The following is a 19,152-nucleotide window of genomic DNA, read 5'->3' as shown; positions in this document are numbered from 1 at the left end:
TTTGTACATTTAGTCACAATCATTGACCACTCCAGTTTTTGCTAAGTTAAACAGTTCCAGTCTTTATCCTTTACTTCAGATGTCATTCATACCCCTAGCCCACCTCTTTCAGCTTTACTCATTGACATCTTTGTTCAGTGTACTTACAATGTTGTGCTACCATCATGCAGTATTATGCTATTTCTGGATCTATACAATTAATACTGCTGAAAATTCTGTAGTCCTTCAGCATCAAATGCCCAATCTATACTCTCTTTCTTGTAACCTGTGTTATCAACTTTTAACTCTCAAAGTTTATTCATTAATGTTAGTTCATATTAGTGAGACCATACAGTTTTTGTCCTTTTGTTCCTGGCTAACTTCGCTTAACATAATGTCCTCAAGATTCATCCACGTTATTATATGTTCCATGTCTTTGTTCTGTCTTAGAGCTGTGTGATATTCCATCATGTGTATGTACCACAGTTTGTTTATCCACTCATCCATTGATGGATATTTGGCCTGTTTCCATTTCTTGGCAATTGCGAATAATGCCAGTATAAACACTGATTTACAAATGTCCATTTGTCTTAGCTTTCAGTTCCTCTGAGTATATACCTAGTAGTGGAATTACTAGATCATATAGCAGTTCTATACTTAGCTTCCTGAGAAACTATCACACTGCCTTCCAGAGTGCCTGCACCATTCTACATTCCCACCAACAGTGAATAAATGTGCCTTTTTCTTCACATTCTCTCCAGCACTTGTAATTTTCTGTTTTTTTGGATAATGGCCATTTTAGTAGGTGTGAGATGATATTTCATTGTGGTTTTGTTTTGCATTTCCCTGATAGCCTGTGAAGTTGAGCAGCTTTGCATATGATTTTTGAGCCATTTGTATTTCCTCTTCAGAAAAGTGTGTATCCATGTCTTCTCATTTTTAAAATCTTGTTGTTTGTCTTTCTGTTGTTGAGTTGCAGGATCTCTTTACTTATTCTGGGTATTAAACCCTTATCTGATACGTAGTTTCCAAATATTGTCTCCCATTGCATAGGCTGCCTTTTTACTTTTCTGACAAAGTCCTTTGATGTACAAAAGTGCTTAATTTTGAGCAGATCCCATTTATCTGTTTCTTTGATTGCTCGCACTTTGGGTATAAAGTCTAGGAAACCATATCCTATCACTAGATCTTTACGATATTTTCCTACATTTTCTTCTAAAATTCTTATGGTCTTAGCACTAATGTTCAGGTCCTTGATCCATTGTGAGTTAATTTTTGTATAAGGTGTGAGATAGGAGTCCTCTTTCTTCCTTTTGGATATGGCTATCCAGTTCTCCAAACACCATTTATTGTAGAGGCTGCTCTGTCCAAATTGTGTTGGCTTGACTTCCCAATGTCTTCGTTATAGCTTTCATCTCTTTTGCCATATATTCCCTCAACTTGATTTTATTTTTGAATTAATTTAGCTTACTTGTTTGATGATCTTTAATTAGTTTCAACACTTGTATCTCATTTGAAGTGTACGTTTATTCCTTTGACTGGGCCATATCTTCTTTTTTTCTAGTGTGATTTGTAATTTTTTGTTGTCTAGGTATCTGGTTTCCTTGATTACCCCCATCAGATTTTCCCAGACCAGATGGGCCCAGGTGTCAGGAAGAGGGTATAATCAGTTTTCCCTGAAGATGAGACCCAGAACGTTCTCAGACTTTCCTGTGAGGCCTCAAGATATTGTGCTTTTCCTATCCTGCCCAGCAGGTGGCATTTGTCAGCTCGCAGCTCCCCACCAGTGTAGAGAGTTTCATTGCCTTTAATTCTCAGTAGACCCTGTCTGTCCCTGCCAAGGGCTGAGTGTGTCAGAAGCCAAGCTTAAGCTGTTTCTGTTTTTTTGTTTTGTGTTTTTTTAATTCCCCAGGCTCTAGGGTCTGAGTTCTCTGAGGGAGGGCACTTGAACTGGGCCTGTCTGCCCCTTTTCTTGGGGAAGATAAGCCCTTTAGGGATTTATCTCTTATACTTGATTTCTTCCTTTGGCTCTCTGACTATCTTAACTCCACCCATCCCTGGGTCAGCACTGACAATTGAAAATGCCTGAGGCTTTTTACTTAGACTGAGAGAAAAAACGGAAAAAAGAAAGAAATCCCCTTTTCAGAGCCAGTCCCCAGCCCCGTGACCCCAGTTACCAGTCAAGAACCAGAGTTGGTGCCCTGTTCTATGTGCCCCCTTTCTTGGGACACAGCTGTTTTCCAGTATTCTGAGCTCAGCCAATTCCAAAAAGCCTCTGTTTTTATTTATTTATTTTTCTGTCAGCCCTACTTCCTTTCTGCCGGGAGGAACCACTGGGTTCCTTTCCTGTTTCCTCTGGGTTTATCTGTGCTCATAGCTTGTATTCAGTAGTCAAATTCATTAACTAAAACCACAGTTGGAGCTTGGTTGAGCTATCTTCCCTTCCTCCTAGTAGACTGCTTCTTTTTCCCACAGGGAAGTCTTCCAACTCAGCCTGCCATATCAGTGAGGGAGAGGCGCCAGCTTCACAGTTCGGGGAGCTTTACTTACAGTTCTTATGCTGTGATTTCAGCCTTTCCACCCATTCCAGACTGGCGTATTATATTTATCTGGTCACAGATGTCCCCCAACAATTGTTCCAGACTATTTACTAGTGTTTACTGGCTATATGCTAGTTGTTCCAGAGGACTAACTAAATTCTACACCTCCCTGTGATGCCATCTTGCACCCTGTTTGTTCTTAATAGCCATCTTAGTGGCTGTGTAGTGTTACTTACTTGTGGTTCAGATTTGCATCTCCTCATGGCCAGTGATGTTCATCATCTTTTCATGTACTTACTGGCCATTTGTTTATTTTCTTTGGAGAAATGTTCAAATCTCTTGTCCATTTTTTTTTTTTTAATTTGGTGTAGTATATTTGTTACTGTTGATGAAAGAATGTTAAAACATTACTAACTGTAGTACCTAGTTTGCAATAGGTACATTTTTTCCCTATATACCCCTCTATTATTAGCTTCTAGAGGCAGGCATTTGAGTTGGTCCCCAACTCCCTCCTCTTCGGGAAGATACACCCGCTAGGGAGTAACCTTCTTTTCTTGAATAACTCCTTTGTCTCGCTGACTCTGTTAACTACACCCCTGCCTGGGTCAGAGTACTGAGAGCTGAAAATGCCTAAAGCTTTCTCCACTGAACCTCTCAGGTTGAGAGAGGGAAAAAAAAGGGGGTAAGAAAGCCCCTTTTCAGAGCCAGTCTCCTGCTTCCCCATTTTGCCTCTTGGCCAAAGATAGTGTCCAGTCTTCTGTGCTCCTTTCCTTGGGACATGGGCTTTTTCCAGAATTCTAAGGACAGCCATCTCCAAAATCCTATGTATTTTGTTTCCGTGAGCCCTACCTCCTCTCCACTGGGAGCACCCACAGGGTACTCTGCTGCTTGTTAGAGGTTTTTCTGTGTTTGTAGCTTGTATTCAGCAGTCCACATTTGTTAATTAAAACCCCAGTTGGAGCTATGTTGAGCTATATTTGCTTGCTCCCGACAGGGACTGCTGCTTTCTCTCACAGCAAGGTTTTGCAGCTCAGCCTGCCATGGGTGGAGGGGGCTATCAGCGCAGTTCCCCAGTTATTACTTACTGCTTTTTTGCTATGATATCACCCATTCCACCCCTTCCAGGCTGGTGTACAATGTATGGACAGTCACGATTGGTCCCCAGCAGGTGTTCCAGACTATTTACTAGTTGTTCTAGAGGATTAAATTCCACACCTCTTTATGCCACCATCTTCTCTTCTCCATTTTTAAATTGGGTTATTTCTGTCTTGATTGTTGAGTTGTAAGTGTTCTTTACATATTCTGTGTACTATACCCTTGTTGGATGCATGATTTGCAATTTTTTTCCCATTCTGTGGATCTTTTCACTTTCTTGATGGTGTCTTCTGAACCACAGAAGTTTTTTTATGAAGTCCATTTTGTCTATTTTTTCTTTGGTTGTGTTTGCTTTAGATGTCATGTGTAAGAAACCGTTGCCTAATCCAAGGCCACAAAGATTACACGTGCAGTTTCTTCTAAGAGCTTTATAGTTTTGTCTCTTACATTCAGTTCTTTGTCCATTCTGAATTAGTTTTTATATGTGATATGAGGTAGTGGTCCAGTTTCATTCTTTTGCACCTGGCTGTCCAATTGTTGATAACAAACCACCAGTTGTTGAAATGGTTATTCATTCCCTATTGAATTATCTTGGCAATTATGTGTAAATCAAAATATTAGAAATACTGAGAATTAAAGTGTTCCATTTCTTTGTAAAAACTTACCAAGAGTAGTTTGTATAGTGGTTGTTCTCTGGACATATAACATATACAAGCGAGCATATTTTCTTCAGTGAATTGTCATACTCCTTTTTAAGTTTGGCTTAGATTCCAGTACATTATCTTTCAGGCTTTAAATGTTGCAGAATATTTCCGAGGGTTCCTTTACTGTGAAGTTCTTGCCGTTGTCACTTCCTCAAGGACATTTTAATCCTTTTCAACACAATTGCTTTCTTCGTTTATGTCAATAAGTTCTCCTTCACTAATTTCTTCTGCCTTCATATTTAGAGGTGCTCTAACAGTGACAGAATCAAAATTCCTCCTTTCAGGTATTTTTTCTATATCTTAATTTACATTAGATTTGAAATCACTTCCAGCATTTTTACTTTTCATCCCTTTTCTGCACTTCCATGTTTGTTGGCCAATTCCCAGTTTTGTAAAATATCACATGGATTTATCACTCAGGGCAAGGAGGCAAAACAACTGCAAACTTTGCTGTCTGTGCTTGAACTGAATAACAGATGCACAGGGACCAATCACCAACAGACTTTGAAAAAAGTGACATGATTGGTGTCTGATCATGATGTGCATTTGTTATTTGTATAGTGATTTGTAGACTGAAGAGCTAGCAGCAAAATTTGTACTTTATGCAAAATTACAATTAATATACAGTGGTAACTGAAATTTGAACTGTGTTGTTTGGGTGACTGGTGTTATTTAACAAAACCATTGTAATTGAAATTCATGCATATTAGAACTATGCAAAGCAGGCTGCCTGTATTTAAATTTGCTTAATTAAGTTGCTATTTATCCCATGGTAATATACAATTTCCTTAATATTTGTTCTGGTTTGCTAAAGCTGCCAGAATGCGATAATACCAGAAATAGATTGTCTTTTACAATGGGGGTTTATTAGTTCAGAAAATATACAGTTCTAAGGCCATGAAAATGTCCCATTTGAGGGATCAGCAGGATGATAACCTTCTCCGAAGAACAGCCAATGGCATCCAGGGTTCCTCTGTCACCTGGGAAGGCACATGGCTGGCTCTGCTGATCCTTCTCTCCCGGGTTTAGCTTCTGGTTTCAGTTGCTTTCTCCAAAATGTCTCTGGGCTTCTGTCTCTGCTTCTGTGAGCTCTCTCCAAAATATCTGTCTTTTAGCCTCTCAAAGAGGACTCCAGCAAGGGGATTAAGACCTATGATGAATGGGCAGGATCACATCTCTGTGGAAATAACCTAATCAAAAGGTCCCACCCATAATAGGTCTGCCCCCACAAGACTGGATTTTAAAAACAGTCTTTTTCTGGGGTACATAACAGATTTGAACAAGCATAGCATTCATCTGATTATCAAATACTCTTTATTGTGTCTTTGAGGCTGTTTTACCCTTGAGATTCATAACAAAGGTAAGGTAAATGGAAGACATATGTCTGTGTGGCCAAAGTCAAAAAATTAAAAATGAAACATATTTTCAGATGTCTACAGATCACAGAATCCTTTACCATGACATTTTCTTGCTATCTTTTTTTCTTCCCTAATCTGTATTTACTCTGACTTGCCTAACCTTCACAGACTCTTTCAGGCTAATTAATACATTTCTGCTTAATAGGCCAATCTAATCATAGCTGTCTACAACACAAGAAGGAAAATACCCAGAGTAGCAATAATTTACATATGACTTGGACTTTGCTATGGGCAACACTCTTAATTACATACTCCTTTCATTCTGTCATTTTGTCATCGTGATAGAGGGAGAGAGTTAAGAAAGGTATATTTTCCTTCTTTTACAAATAAGAAAACTGAGATTATATTCAAAATGACACACATTGTAACTAAGAGAGCTGGAAGTTGTACCCAGACCAAATGTTTTTCTCCCTTGCTTTTGCTACCTAATAGTAGGACATTGCCATTACCAACTGAAGTTGTTAGACCCCTCCCACAGTAATAATTAAGTTGTTAAGGTTTTCTGTCTTTTTTACTTTAGCAGGAGTCTAATGAAGTAGATTGGGAGTTGCTAGTAGTTTGGGGTTTGGAAAACATGAGTCTTGGTTTAAATTCCAAAGGAATATGTTCAGTAAAATAAATGATAGACTACATAACTAAAATTATTTTATGTTTTAGGGAAAAACATGAACTTCAAACATTTTTTAAAGAGAAGCATATTAACTAAGTTTCTAAAAAAGCACACAGAAGATATCCTTAGTTTTTCATCCTGTTTCCTTAGGAATTCTCATTTCTCTAAAGTACCTAACCATAAAATAAAGATGCTAAAAGGGCTCTAATAGATTTTTGGATTAGTAATCCTTATAGTTCTTACATTCATGCATTGTTTCTCTCCTTCAGGTAGCAAATTATGGAGTGGGAGGACAGTATGAACCCCATTTTGACTTCGCCAGGGTAAGTAAAAGAAATGGAGAACCTTAGAAATCCACTTATATGCATGACATGTTCAGTCTGTTCTTTAGTATTAAAAATTGATATCCTATGGTTTAAAAAAAATCAGACAATTTGGTATTTGTGGGAGTCTGCTTGATTGGATACTATTAGATGCCTTTTTAACAGTAAAAAACACCTAGATACCCAGAGTCAGAGTGAACATTGCCCTTAAATGCATTACTGAATTGGAAGGAAGAAAAGGAAATTCCCCAAAATAAACTGAAAAGACAAAACCTAGGGACTAAAATTAGAGAGTTAAAAGGGGTGGGGCACGGGCAGGTGGTTATGCTGAGGCTAGCAGTAAATGGTGCTTCCAGGAACCTAGAGCTTTGGGGATTAACAGCTCTGTGAGGAGACTTGCCCCTGTGCTGGCTGCTGAACCTAAGAGCCCTGCACAAAACCCTAGTTCCCCAAAAGGGTTACTACTTCAGTGAAAGAAAGAATGGGCTTGAAAATAATCTGCTTTGAAGAAGGAGACTTAAGAACGACTGTCCTCTCCATTCTGGTCAGGATTTGGGTTGTATGGGGGACTTTTTCTGGGAGTTTGAAGGCATAGGCCTACCTTCACATGAATCTGGGATTTGAAGGAGAAGTTAATTAAAATTGTTTTGATTGATAGTGCTCCTTGGTAAAAACAAACTCACATCCTCCCAGGAGAGAAGCACCAACATTCTAAAGATTAAGTTCAGCTGTATATGACTCACTTAAAGGTGAGCAACCAACAGATTTAGACACTTCAGGATTTTAGATATTGGAATTATCAGATATAAAACATAAAAGATAGAATAAAAATGAGTAAGAAACTAAGTGAGTCAGCATATTTGAAAAATAAAAGAATGCTCTAGGTAGAAAAAATAATTGTCGAAATTTAAAATTCAATGGATGAGTTAAAAAAACAGATTAGAAACAGCTAAAATGAATTAATGAATTGGAAAATAGATCTGAATAAATTACAAAAATGCATTTTGAGAGACAAGAAGATAAAATATAAAAGAATTATTAAAGAGAATAGGAAAATGGAGAATAGGTAATATTCTATATTATAAAACATAGAATTCTAGAATAAGTAATATTCTAGAGGTTTATGAAAGCTTGCCCTGGCCACAGTACTCCTAAGACAAATAAATAGTGGCCCATTTTTACTTAACACATTTAGCTATGTATTGGCATTACCAAATGTTAATTAATTTAAGCTGTGTCATAATTACATAGAATTCTAAAGCATATGCTAGGTATTTCAATAAACTTCTTGAACTACCTTTTTTAAACAAGGGTAGGTTTTTTTTTTTTTTTTTTTTTTGAAAGAAATCAGTCTATTTTGTGTTACAGTCTCTATTGGCTTAATCCCAAAATCTTAGAATCTTTTTCTGTGTAGGTCAGCAGAGAATATAATATTTAGTCTCATTTCCTTTTAGTAACTGAAAAGTACCTGAGGATATTGGATGATGTGAATGACTATAGTTCAAACCCTGACATTACTATAATTAAATGGTTTTTTAACTTTTTATTTTGAAAGAATTATACATTCATAGAAGTTGCAAAGAAATGTACAGGAGGGTCCCATGTACCCTTCACCCAGCCTCTCCAAATGTTAACATCTTGCATAACTATAGTGCCTGTATCAAAATCAGGAAATTTACATTGGTGAAATCTGAATAAGCTCTGTGGTTTGCACCAGTTATACTTGTACTCAGGTGTGTATCTGTGTAGCTGTATGCAATTTTATCTATGTGTAGCTTTGTATAACTACACAATCAAGATACATAACTGTACTTTCACTACAAGGCTTCCTCATTGTACTGCTTTATAGCCCCATACACCCTCCCACCCCCTTCCCTAACTGCTGAAAAGCACTAATCTATACTCCTGTTATTTCGTAAATGTTATATAAGTGGAACCATCCACTATATATTCCCTTTTGAGATTGTGGAGTGAAAAAAGACAGTTCCCTTGAGGTTCATCCAAGTTCTTGCATGTATCAATAGCATGTTCCTTTTTCATTGCTGAGTAGTATTCCTTGGTATGGCTGTACCATAGCTTGTTTAACTTTTACTCTTTACAGGTTACTCACCCTCTAAAGGATATTTGGGTAGTTTTCAGTTTTTGGTTATTGCAAATGAAGATGCTTTGAACATTTGAACATTTCATGTGAAAAAATGTGTTTACATTTTCCTGGGACAAATGCCAAGAAGACTATATTGTATTTTAATTTAATTGTATTGTATTGTATTGTATTTTAATTTAGATTTAAATTTTATTGATTTGAATTCTCTATCCAGATTAATGTGCTTATTATCAAAAAGACAATCATAATAATAGTAAACATTTGAATGGAATATGAGTTCCAAGTAAATTTCAAAGTAGATTTTTTTTACCCACAGAGAACAGGCTTCATGAAGGTAGCTAGGAAAAGGCTCTCACATCTTTTTTTGGGAAGCTACAGTTGTAGGTATTGATTCTTTTAATAGTCCACATAGTATATATTGGCACTTATTGTTTAGGCTTAACAAATCTTTTTTTTTTTCCCAATGGTCTTCTCAACAGTATTCAGTGAATAAGTTGAAGCAACAATCAGCAAGTATTTCAGTACCTGGTGTATGTAATGCATTGGACATTATGAGGGAAACTTTTTGGTTTTTTTGGCATACCATTCAGCATATTATTGATGTTTAGTTGCTACTGGAGTATTTGCATTATTGAATTTTACAACTCTGAATTAGCTGTGTTTTATTCACAGAAAGAAGAGCCAGATGCTTTCAAAGAGCTGGGAACAGGAAATAGAATTGCTACATGGTTGTTTTATGTAAGTTATGGGTAAAAGTTTTATTCTAAGTTGGCATTGATTACATGACTCATTTACTTTGATGTGTTCAGATAAGCTTCTTATACTTATACCTCTTAAAATCCTTTTTAAAATTTTTACAGCTGTGAGTAAAGGGAATTAAGATTTTTTTGTTTGTTTGCATTTGCAACTTTTTCAGGTTGTAATATAGATGTTCATTGTAGAAATTTTTGAAAAAACCCAAAGAAGAAAATTAAAATTACTGATAGTCCTACTACTTGGAGACAATAATTGTTAATATTTGGGGGTTTGAACTGTTCAGTCATGTGTAGTGTATATATAAGAATCAATAGATACATGAATTTCTGTGTACATAGATGCACACCTATTTTAGTAAACTTTTGTTGAATTATAACATGCATCAGAAAAATGCATAAATCTTCAGTTGTCCAGCTTGGTAAATTTTCACAAAGTAAACACACCTGGTATTATCAGCACCTAGTTCAAGAAATAGCATATTACAAAATCCCCCTCAAGGGTAACCACGCTCATATTGTTTATCAAAGTTTCAAAACTGTATGACATTAATTTAATTTAAAATATTTTATTATACAACATATAGGAAAAAATCAAGTTTTCATCATATTTGTTCTGGTTATCAATTGCTTCATAACAGATTACTCCAAACTGAAAGCTTTAAAATAAATTGTTTTATTATTGTCTAACAGTTGTGAAATTGACTGGGCAGGCTCAGCTCATGGTTTTTGCTCTGGATTTCTCATGCATTTATTGTCAGGTGCTGGCTGGGACAAGAGTCATCTAGAAGGCCAAGGTTGAGGCTGTTGGCCAGAACACCTGTACATGGCCAATCCATGTGGCCTGGGCTTCCTCAGGGCTATGAGGCAAGAGCAAGTATCCCAAGAGAACAGGGCAAAAGTGCATGGCATTTTTATGACCTGTCCTTAGAAGTCATATAGTATCATTTTTACTGTATTCTGTTAAATTGAGGCAATTAAAATTCTGTACAGGTTCAAAGGGAAGGAAAAAAGACCCTGCCACTCAAGAGGAGTATCACTGTAACATTGTAAGAACAATAGAGGACAGGAAGGATTGGGCTATACATTTGGAAAATATACTCTTCCACAGTGTAGTAAACTTTAACTTAGAAAGATGCCTTTTAAGTCTAGACGTAATTTTGCTTGTTTCATTGCTCTTCTCATCCCTTACCTGTATTCTCCATTTGAATTATATGAAACCAGTCTCACTCCCTTCCCCTTCCTACCTCTTTGTATCTCTCTACTCTATTTCCTTCCTTCCTCTATCTTTTTCCTATTCTTCTTGCCTTCCTTTGTTATTTCCATCCTCTCTATATCCCTCCCTCCCTGTAAACAACCCACTTTCTCACCCTCCTGCCTTGTGTATTTCCATCACTTTCACAACTCCATCTTATTTCCAAAAGTATTTAATCACCTTAGAAAAATCCATATAAGATAAGTAAACTAAAATGAGAGAAATATCACAAAGGGAAAACTAGGAGAGAAACCGTTACTTTCCTTCATAGAGGTTGTAAAAAATTAAAATCTCACTTGTAGTGTGATACTTTGTCAAATATTTTTTTCAAACTTTTTAATCTTTGTATCTTTTACCTATCAGATTAGCAATGATTGTGGGTTTATTTGCTTTTAAGACTCATTAGTATTTCCTTTTCTGTATTACTATTTTTCCTTGAATTTCTTTGTAGATATTGATGCTATTTTATTTGGTTCTTTATCCATATATGTTAAGAGTATTTTTTTCCTCTTAATGCCAACTTTCCTCTTTTCCTACCATAGTTATAGAAGATCAGAATTCATGTTTTTTCTACCATTTAAGTACTGTTCACAGATAGGCCACATAGTATCTGATAATCACTTTTTATTTCCTGCTCAATTTTTATTTCCTTAAAGTTAGTTTGTGATTGCTTAAGAACTGGTGGCTCTTTTTATTACAATAAAATAAACTTTTATCTTATTTAATGCTTTTTATTTGGATTTAAATTGTCTGATATTAAGATCAAAACTTTGTTATCTTTGGAACTGTATTTTCCTGCTAGTCCTTTTTGTTTTCAGTGTTTGTAAGTCACTTGTTTTAGATGTTTCTCTTGGATACAACATATAGTTGGGTTTTGCTTTGTGATACAATCTGAATCTTTGTATACATTTAAATCTTCACAGTATGATCTGTGTTTTCTTTGCCTTGTTTTTTAATGTGGTAATTTGGATGGTTACCTTTATGACTAACTTTATATAATCCTTTAATCTTCTAATTTTCAGTTAATGCAACTAGATTCTTTACCATGAGAAATGACAAAACTGATTTTAATTAATTATTTTCTCTCAGTATTATTCTTGGTATTATTCTATTTCATTTAAATTCATTTATTTAAATAAATATTTATTGATCACATACTATTCTTGAGGTACTATTCTAGACACTAAACATTTGGTGATGAATAAAACAGATAAATTCCTGCCCTCCTGGAGCTTACTTTCTAGTACAATAAAATATATTTATACCTCATTCATTTTACTCTGGCTTTAAAAGAAGTACCTATCCTAAATTATGTTTTCATAATCCTGGCTGTTTTGTTTAACATTCCTTTGCATTTATTTATGGTGTTCACTTGTGTATGTGTATATAAACCTAAACAGTATATTGTTTTGTTTTTAAAAAGCTGAGTAGCATGCACAAACCCAGCTATGTAAGGAAAGTCCAGGTATTTTCGTATATCAGTATTCAGTATCAACTTCTCACAGTGGCATGTTTAATTTATTCTACCAGCACTTTTTTTTTTTAATCTTCATTTTATTGAGATATATTCACATACCACGCAGTCATACAAAACAAATCGTACTTTCGATTGTTCACAGTACCATTACATAGTTGTACATTCATCACCTAAATCAATCCCTGACACCTTCATTAGCACACACACAAAAATAACAAGAATAATAATTAAAGTGAAAAAGAGCAATTGAAGTAAAAAAGAACACAAACTGTCTGTTTGTTTCCTTCCCCTATTTTTCTACTCATCCATCCATAAACTAGACAAAGTGGAGTGTGGTCCTTATGGCTTTCCCAATCCCATTGTCACCCCTCATAAGCTACATTTTTATACAATTGTCTTCGAGATTCATGGGTTCTGGGTTGTAGTTTGATAGTTTCAAGTATCCACCACCAGCTACCCCAATTCTTTAGAACCTAAAAAGGGTTGTCCAAAGTGTGCGTAAGAGTGCCCACCAGAGTGACCTCTCGGCTCCTTTTGGAATCTCTCTGCCACTGAAGCTTATTTCATTTCCTTTCACATCCCCCTTTTGGTCAAGAAGATGTTCTCCGTCCCACGATGCCAGATCTACATTCCTCCCCGGGAGTTCTACCAGCACTTTTGATAATATTGTTTGTGTCTTACAGATGAGTGATGTGTCAGCAGGAGGAGCCACTGTTTTTCCTGAAGTAGGAGCTAGTGTTTGGCCCAAAAAGGTAAACTTGGTTTGTTGTTTTTATATTTTTGAAATCTATTTTTCCCTAAGAGATGCATCTGTACTTCATGATCTAATTAATGAATTACATTTTAAAAGGTAGTATATTTAAGGACTCCATTATATCCAGGTCAGATTTTGGGTATTTTTATAGAACAATTTACCATGAGTACGCAGAGGTAATGAACAACCATGGGTTGATATTTAAAAAGTCTTCCTGGCTGGGTTCACTACAATAAATCAACTAAATACAAAAATAGGCAGTAATGGAAAGATTGAAGGACAAAAACAGGCCTAAGACTTAGAAACAACCAAAGAACAAAATAGCAAAGAAAGTGCTGCTTTATTAGCAGTTACTTTAAGTATAAATGGGCTGAATTCAAAAGGCAGAGCTTAAAAGACCAGATAAAAATTCATGACACCCCTATATACTGTTTATAAGAGACTTGCCTTAAATTCTAAGATGCACGTGGGTTCAGAGTGAAAATATGGAAAAAAATATTGCATTCAAATAGTAACCAGAAGAGAGGGGAGGTGGCTCTACTAGTATCAGACAAAGTAGACTTGCTACTTCTCTGTTGCAAGGACAGAGATATACTTCCACATAGAAGGCCTGAGGATGTTCAGCGCCAGTTATCTAACTCGAGCAAAACATGTTGATGGATGTCCATAGCACACAAAGTGCCAAGGCCTAGTAGACTATTCACTAGAATCCTATATTCTTCTGCCACCACAATTATGTAGGATTAAGAAGTATCCCCAGAAATGTGGTCAGTGATATCATCTACATGGCAGTGTAAGACATACCCTGGAGAAGTCTCCCCTCAGAATCAGAAGGACAAATTCCACTTGATTGGGACTTTGGAGGACAATAGGTACTGGAGAAGAACTTCACTTAATCAAAGAAAAAGAGAGATAATCTCCAGAAATCAGAAAACTTCACTCTGGACCTGCCAGTCTAGATCCCTCCCCCTCATTTCATCCTCTTTAACTTAGGAGTTGCACAGAGGCAGTAGAACCTGGGTCATTCCTGCCACAGATGCAAACCAGAGAGCCACTCACAGCAGCAAGTTAGAACCCCACATATATCCAGGCACCAGGACCCAAGTCCAAACTCAAGTGCTGGAGGAGTGCTGCGTACAAAAGTGCCCCCAGAGGGAAATAAAAAGAGATACTGAGTCAGAAGTATTGGCAAGAAGTGGGTACCCTCAATCCAGTCTCTGCTGAACCACCTAAATGGAAAATGGACCTTTCTGGATTGACTGCATCTGGCTCCCTAGGATGGGATACCCTAATGGGGAAGAAACCAGAAACAGAAAAGCTTCATGGAAAAGAAAGCAGAGGGTGGTATGGAATGGAACTACTTTAAGACAGGCTGAGTCCCAGGATTGAAAAGTGTAGGGAAAACGTTAGTTGAGAGAGCAAATTTAAACAAATCATGGGAGCTGGGGAGAAAATCCTGCAGATCAGATTCCCAGAGAATGAACAGAGGAAAGAAAGCTTTCTTCTGGAGATGAAACAATTGCACAGAAAGTGCAATCTTAGAAATTATACTTAATAACCAGGGTAAGAGTCAGGTGAAGAATTACTGAGAAAATCTGAACAGTTAAATACTGGCTGCTCAACAGGTCCAGAAGAGGTTAGACCAAGCATCAAAAAAGAGCCTTAACACAAAGCCAATTTAACAATGAAACTCGAGGAAAGACAGAGAAACTGACCAGAGTTACATCAAAATAATCAGATGCCCAGACATCAGCAGAAAATTACATGCCATTCTAGAAACAAAACTATGGCTCAGTCAAGGGAACAAATAACAATTTCAGAGGAGACACAGAATTTGGAATAACTAATCAAAGAAGTTCAAACAAATCTCAAAGCAGTTCAAGGAAATGATAGAAAATCCGATATAGAACAAAAATATAATAGGAAGACAACATGTGAGCATAAAGAATACTTTGAAAGTTAAAAAAGAAATTATGGGGATAACAAACACAATAGTAGAGTTTAAAATATACTACTGGCATACAACAACAGAATTGAACAGGGAGAAGAATCAGTGAACTAGAAAACAGGATAATCAGAATCATACAGGGGACTTCCAGAAGATGGCGGTTAGGAGAGACCGGGCAAAAAAACACCTCCGTGAAAAATACTAGATGAAAGCCAGAAAGTGACCCAGAACACCAGTTCCAGTGAAGCACCAGCTGGACAAGGTCTGCTAAATCCACAGGGACCGTGCACTTGGTGAAACCGGGAGTCTGCATTCTGAAACGAATGAGTAAGCCTGCTGAATATCCGGCAGCCATGCTGAGGTGTGGGGAAACTGTGGGTTGGTGGTTGGAGTCGGACTAGTTCTATTTTAAAAAACCCACAGGCAGCTGCAGATATGGCAGGAAGAACTGCATAGTGAAACGTGGCAGGAACAGGCTCTGGGTATGCCTTAATATCTGGCATGGATGATAGCCTTTCTCGCACCTGTTGCTAATTGTCTCGGAGCTAGGCAGGCACAGGTTAGTCAAAAGGGGGAAATAACCATGCCCCTTACAGCGCTGCATCTTCCCAGTGGGCTGGGAATGCTCCTTCCCAGCGCCACAGCCCAGAGCTGCACCAAAAAACCCAGTGTTCTGGGAGGGGTTTCCAGCGTCACGTGCACACACCACAACATCGGGTGTGGACAATAGCCTTTCACGCACCCACAGCTAATTGTCCCAGAGCTACGAAGGTGGAGCTGTGCAAAAAGGGGGAAATTAACATGCCCCATTCAGCCATCCTTTCAGTAGGCTGGGAATGCCCCTACACAGCCTGGCAGCCCAGAACTTCCTTTGAGGGATGGCACTCACTCATGACATAGCACAGCCTTCCCTCACCAGAGGCCCTGGGAGGGCATGGCTTGGAAGAGGGACCCACTCAGAAATCCCGGGGACCATACACCAATACCAAGGACTTGTGGGTCAGCGGCAGAGACAATCTGTGGTGAGACTGAGCTGAAGGTTTAGACTCTTGCAACAGCCTTAAATCTCCAGGAACACCTGGGAGGTTTGATTACTAAAGCAACCCTCCCTCCCAAACTGCTCAGACACATGCCCCACTTTCAGGGCCGACAGCACCAACAACATACCCAAACTTGGTGCACCAATTGGACCTGCACAAGAATCAGACACCCACCCCCTACACTACAAAGACAAAGTTGGGGAGAACTGGCTTGAGGGGAATAGGTGGCTCGCAGACGCCACCTGCTGGTTAAAGTGTACGCCACCAAGCTGTGTATCTGCCAAATTAGAGATTAGACTTTGAATTAGCCTACATATTCTGAAAGAACTCTATCAAGTTAAGCAAATGCCAAGAGGCCAAAAACAACAGAAAATTTTAAAGCATATGAAAAAAACAGACAATATGGATAACCCAAACCCAAACACCCAAATCAGAAGATCAGAGGAGACACAGTACTTGGAGCAATTAATCAAAGAACAAACAGTGAGACCATGGCACGGGATATAAAGGACATGAAGACCCTAGAAGAGCATAAAGAAGAAATTACAAGTGTAAATAAAAAAATAAATGATCTTATGGAAATAAACTGTTGACCAAATTAAAAAGATTCTGGATACTCTAGTATAAGACGAGAGGAAGCTGAACAATGAATCAGCGACCTGGAAGATGGCAAAACAGAAAATGAAAGAACAAAAGAAAAAATGGGAGAAAAAATTAAAATGGACCCCAGGGCTATGATAGATAAAACAACCAAATATAAGACTCATTGGTGTCCAGAAGGGGAAGAGAAGGGTAAAAGTCTAGAAAGAGTATTCAAAGAAATTGTTGAGGAAAACTTCTCAAACCTTCTATACAACATAAATACACCAAGCATAAATGCCCAGCGAATTCCAAGTAGAATAAATCCAAATAAACCCACTCCAAGACATATTCTGATCAGACTGGCAAATACTGAAGAGAAGGAACAAGTTCTGAAAGCAGCAAGAGAAAAGCAATTCACCACATACAAAGGAAACAACATAAGACTAAGTAATGACTACTGAGCAGCCACCATGGAGGCAAGAAGGCAGTGGCACGACATATTTAAAATTCTGAGAGAGAAAAATTGCCAACCAAGAATTCTTTATCCAGCAAAGCTCTCCTTCAAATTTGAGGGAGAGCTTAAATTTTTCACAGACAAACAAATGCTGAGAGATTTGCTAATAAAAGACCTGACCTACTTTCAGATACTAAAGGAAGCCCTACCGACAGAGAAATAAAGGAGAGAGAGAGATGGAGAAAGGTTCAGTAACTAAAGAGATTCGATATTGGTTCATTAAAGGACATTAAAAGAGAGAGGGGAAAAACATATCTGACAAACATAAACCAAAGGATGGGCTGGCTGATTCAAGAAATGCCTTCATAATAATAATGTTGAATGTAAATGGATTAAACTTCCCAATTAAAAGATATAGATTGGCAGAATGGATCAAAAAAAATATGAACCATCAATATGTTACATACAAGAGACTCATCTTAGACACAGGGACACAAAGAAATTGAAAGTGAAAGGATGGAAAAAAATATTTCATGCAAGCTACAGCCAAAAGAAAGCAGGTGTAGCAATATTAATCTCAGATAAAATAGACTTCAAATGCAGGGATGTTTTGAGAGACAAAGAAGGCCACTACATACTAATAAAAGGGGCAATTCAGCAAGAAGAAATAGACATTTACGATTGTTATGCACCCAATCAAGGTGCCACAAAATACATGAGAGAAACACTGGCAAAACTAAAGGAAGCAATTGATGTTTCCACAATAATTGTGGGAGACTTCAACACATCACTCTCTCCTATAGATAGATCAGCCAGACAGAAGACCAATAAGGAAATTGAAAACCTAAACAATCTGATAAATGAATTAGATTTAACAGACATATATAAAACATTACATCCCAAATCACCAGGATACACATTCTTCTCTAGTGCCCATGGAACTTTCTCCAGAATAGACCATATGCTGGGACATAAAACAAGCCTCAATAAATTTAAAAAAATGGAAATTATTCAAAGCACATTTTGTGACCACAGTGGAATACAATTAGAAGTCAATAACCATCAGAGACTTAGAAAATTCACAAATACCTGAAGGCTAAAAAACGCACTTCTAAACTATCAGTGGGTTAAAGAAGAAATAGCAAGAGAAATTGCTAAATATAGAGAAATGAATGAAAATGAGAAGACAACATATCAAAACCTATGGGATGCAGTAAAAGCATTACTGAGGGGGAAGTTCATAGCACTAAACGCATACATCAAAAAGGAAGAAAGAGCTAAAATCACAGAACCGATGGATCAACTGAAGAAGCTAGAAAATGAACAGCAAACTAATCCTAAACCAAATAGAAGAAAACAAATAACAAGGATTAAAACAGAAATAAATGACAGAGAGAACAAAAAACAATAGAGAGAATAAGTAACATCAAGAGTTGGTTCTTTGAGAAGATCAACAAGATTGACAAGCCCTATCTAGACTGACAAAATCAAAAAGAGAGAAGACCCATATAGACAAAATAATGAATGAGAAAGGTGAAAAGTGACATTACTGTAGATCCCGAAGAAATTAAAAAAAATTATGAGGATACTATGAACAACTGTTTGCCAACAAACTGGATAAGGTAGAGGAAATGGACAATTTCCTGGAAACATATGAACAACCTAGACTGACCAGAGAAGAAATAGAAGACCTCAACCAACCAATCACAAGCAAAGAGATCCAATCAGTCATCAAAAACTTCCCACAAATAACTGCCCAGGGCCAGATGGCTTCACAGGGGAAATCTACCAAACTTTCCAGAAAGAACTGACACAAATCTTACTTAAATTCTTTCAAAACATCGAAGAAAATGGAACACCTAACTTATTTTATGAAGCTCACATCAATCTAATACGAAAACCAGGTAAAGATGCTACAAAAAAGGAAAACTACAGGCCTATTTCCCTAATGAATATAGATGCAAAAATTCTCAACAAAATACTTGCAAATTGAATCCAAAGACACATTAAAAAAATCATACACCATGACCAAGTGGGGTTCATTCCAGGCATGCAAGGATGGTTCAACATAAGAAAATCAATGTATTACAACACATTAACAAATCAAAAAAAAAAAA

The 19,152-nt window shown here is 37.2% G+C and overlaps 1 protein-coding gene across 4 annotated transcripts in view; it reads left to right on the top strand.

The window, feature by feature from the left end:
* P4HA1 (prolyl 4-hydroxylase subunit alpha 1) overlaps window positions 1-19,152 on the top strand; it is a 99,634-nt gene that overhangs the window by 60,346 nt on the left and 20,136 nt on the right. For all 4 annotated transcript variants that reach the window (XM_037803950.1, XM_037803952.1, XM_037803951.1 and 1 more), the window contains 3 exons: window positions 6,616-6,669; window positions 9,446-9,511; window positions 12,941-13,009. In XM_037803950.1, coding sequence (XP_037659878.1) covers window positions 6,616-6,669; window positions 9,446-9,511; window positions 12,941-13,009 — 189 coding nt within the window. The remainder of the gene's footprint in view (window positions 1-6,615; window positions 6,670-9,445; window positions 9,512-12,940; window positions 13,010-19,152) is intronic.

Source organism: Choloepus didactylus, chromosome 15, assembly GCF_015220235.1.
Source record: "Choloepus didactylus isolate mChoDid1 chromosome 15, mChoDid1.pri, whole genome shotgun sequence".
In the NCBI taxonomy this organism is placed as follows: Eukaryota; Metazoa; Chordata; class Mammalia; order Pilosa; family Megalonychidae; genus Choloepus; species Choloepus didactylus.
Note: the sequence above shows the minus strand (reverse complement) of the source record. Positions and strands in the feature narration are given on the sequence as shown.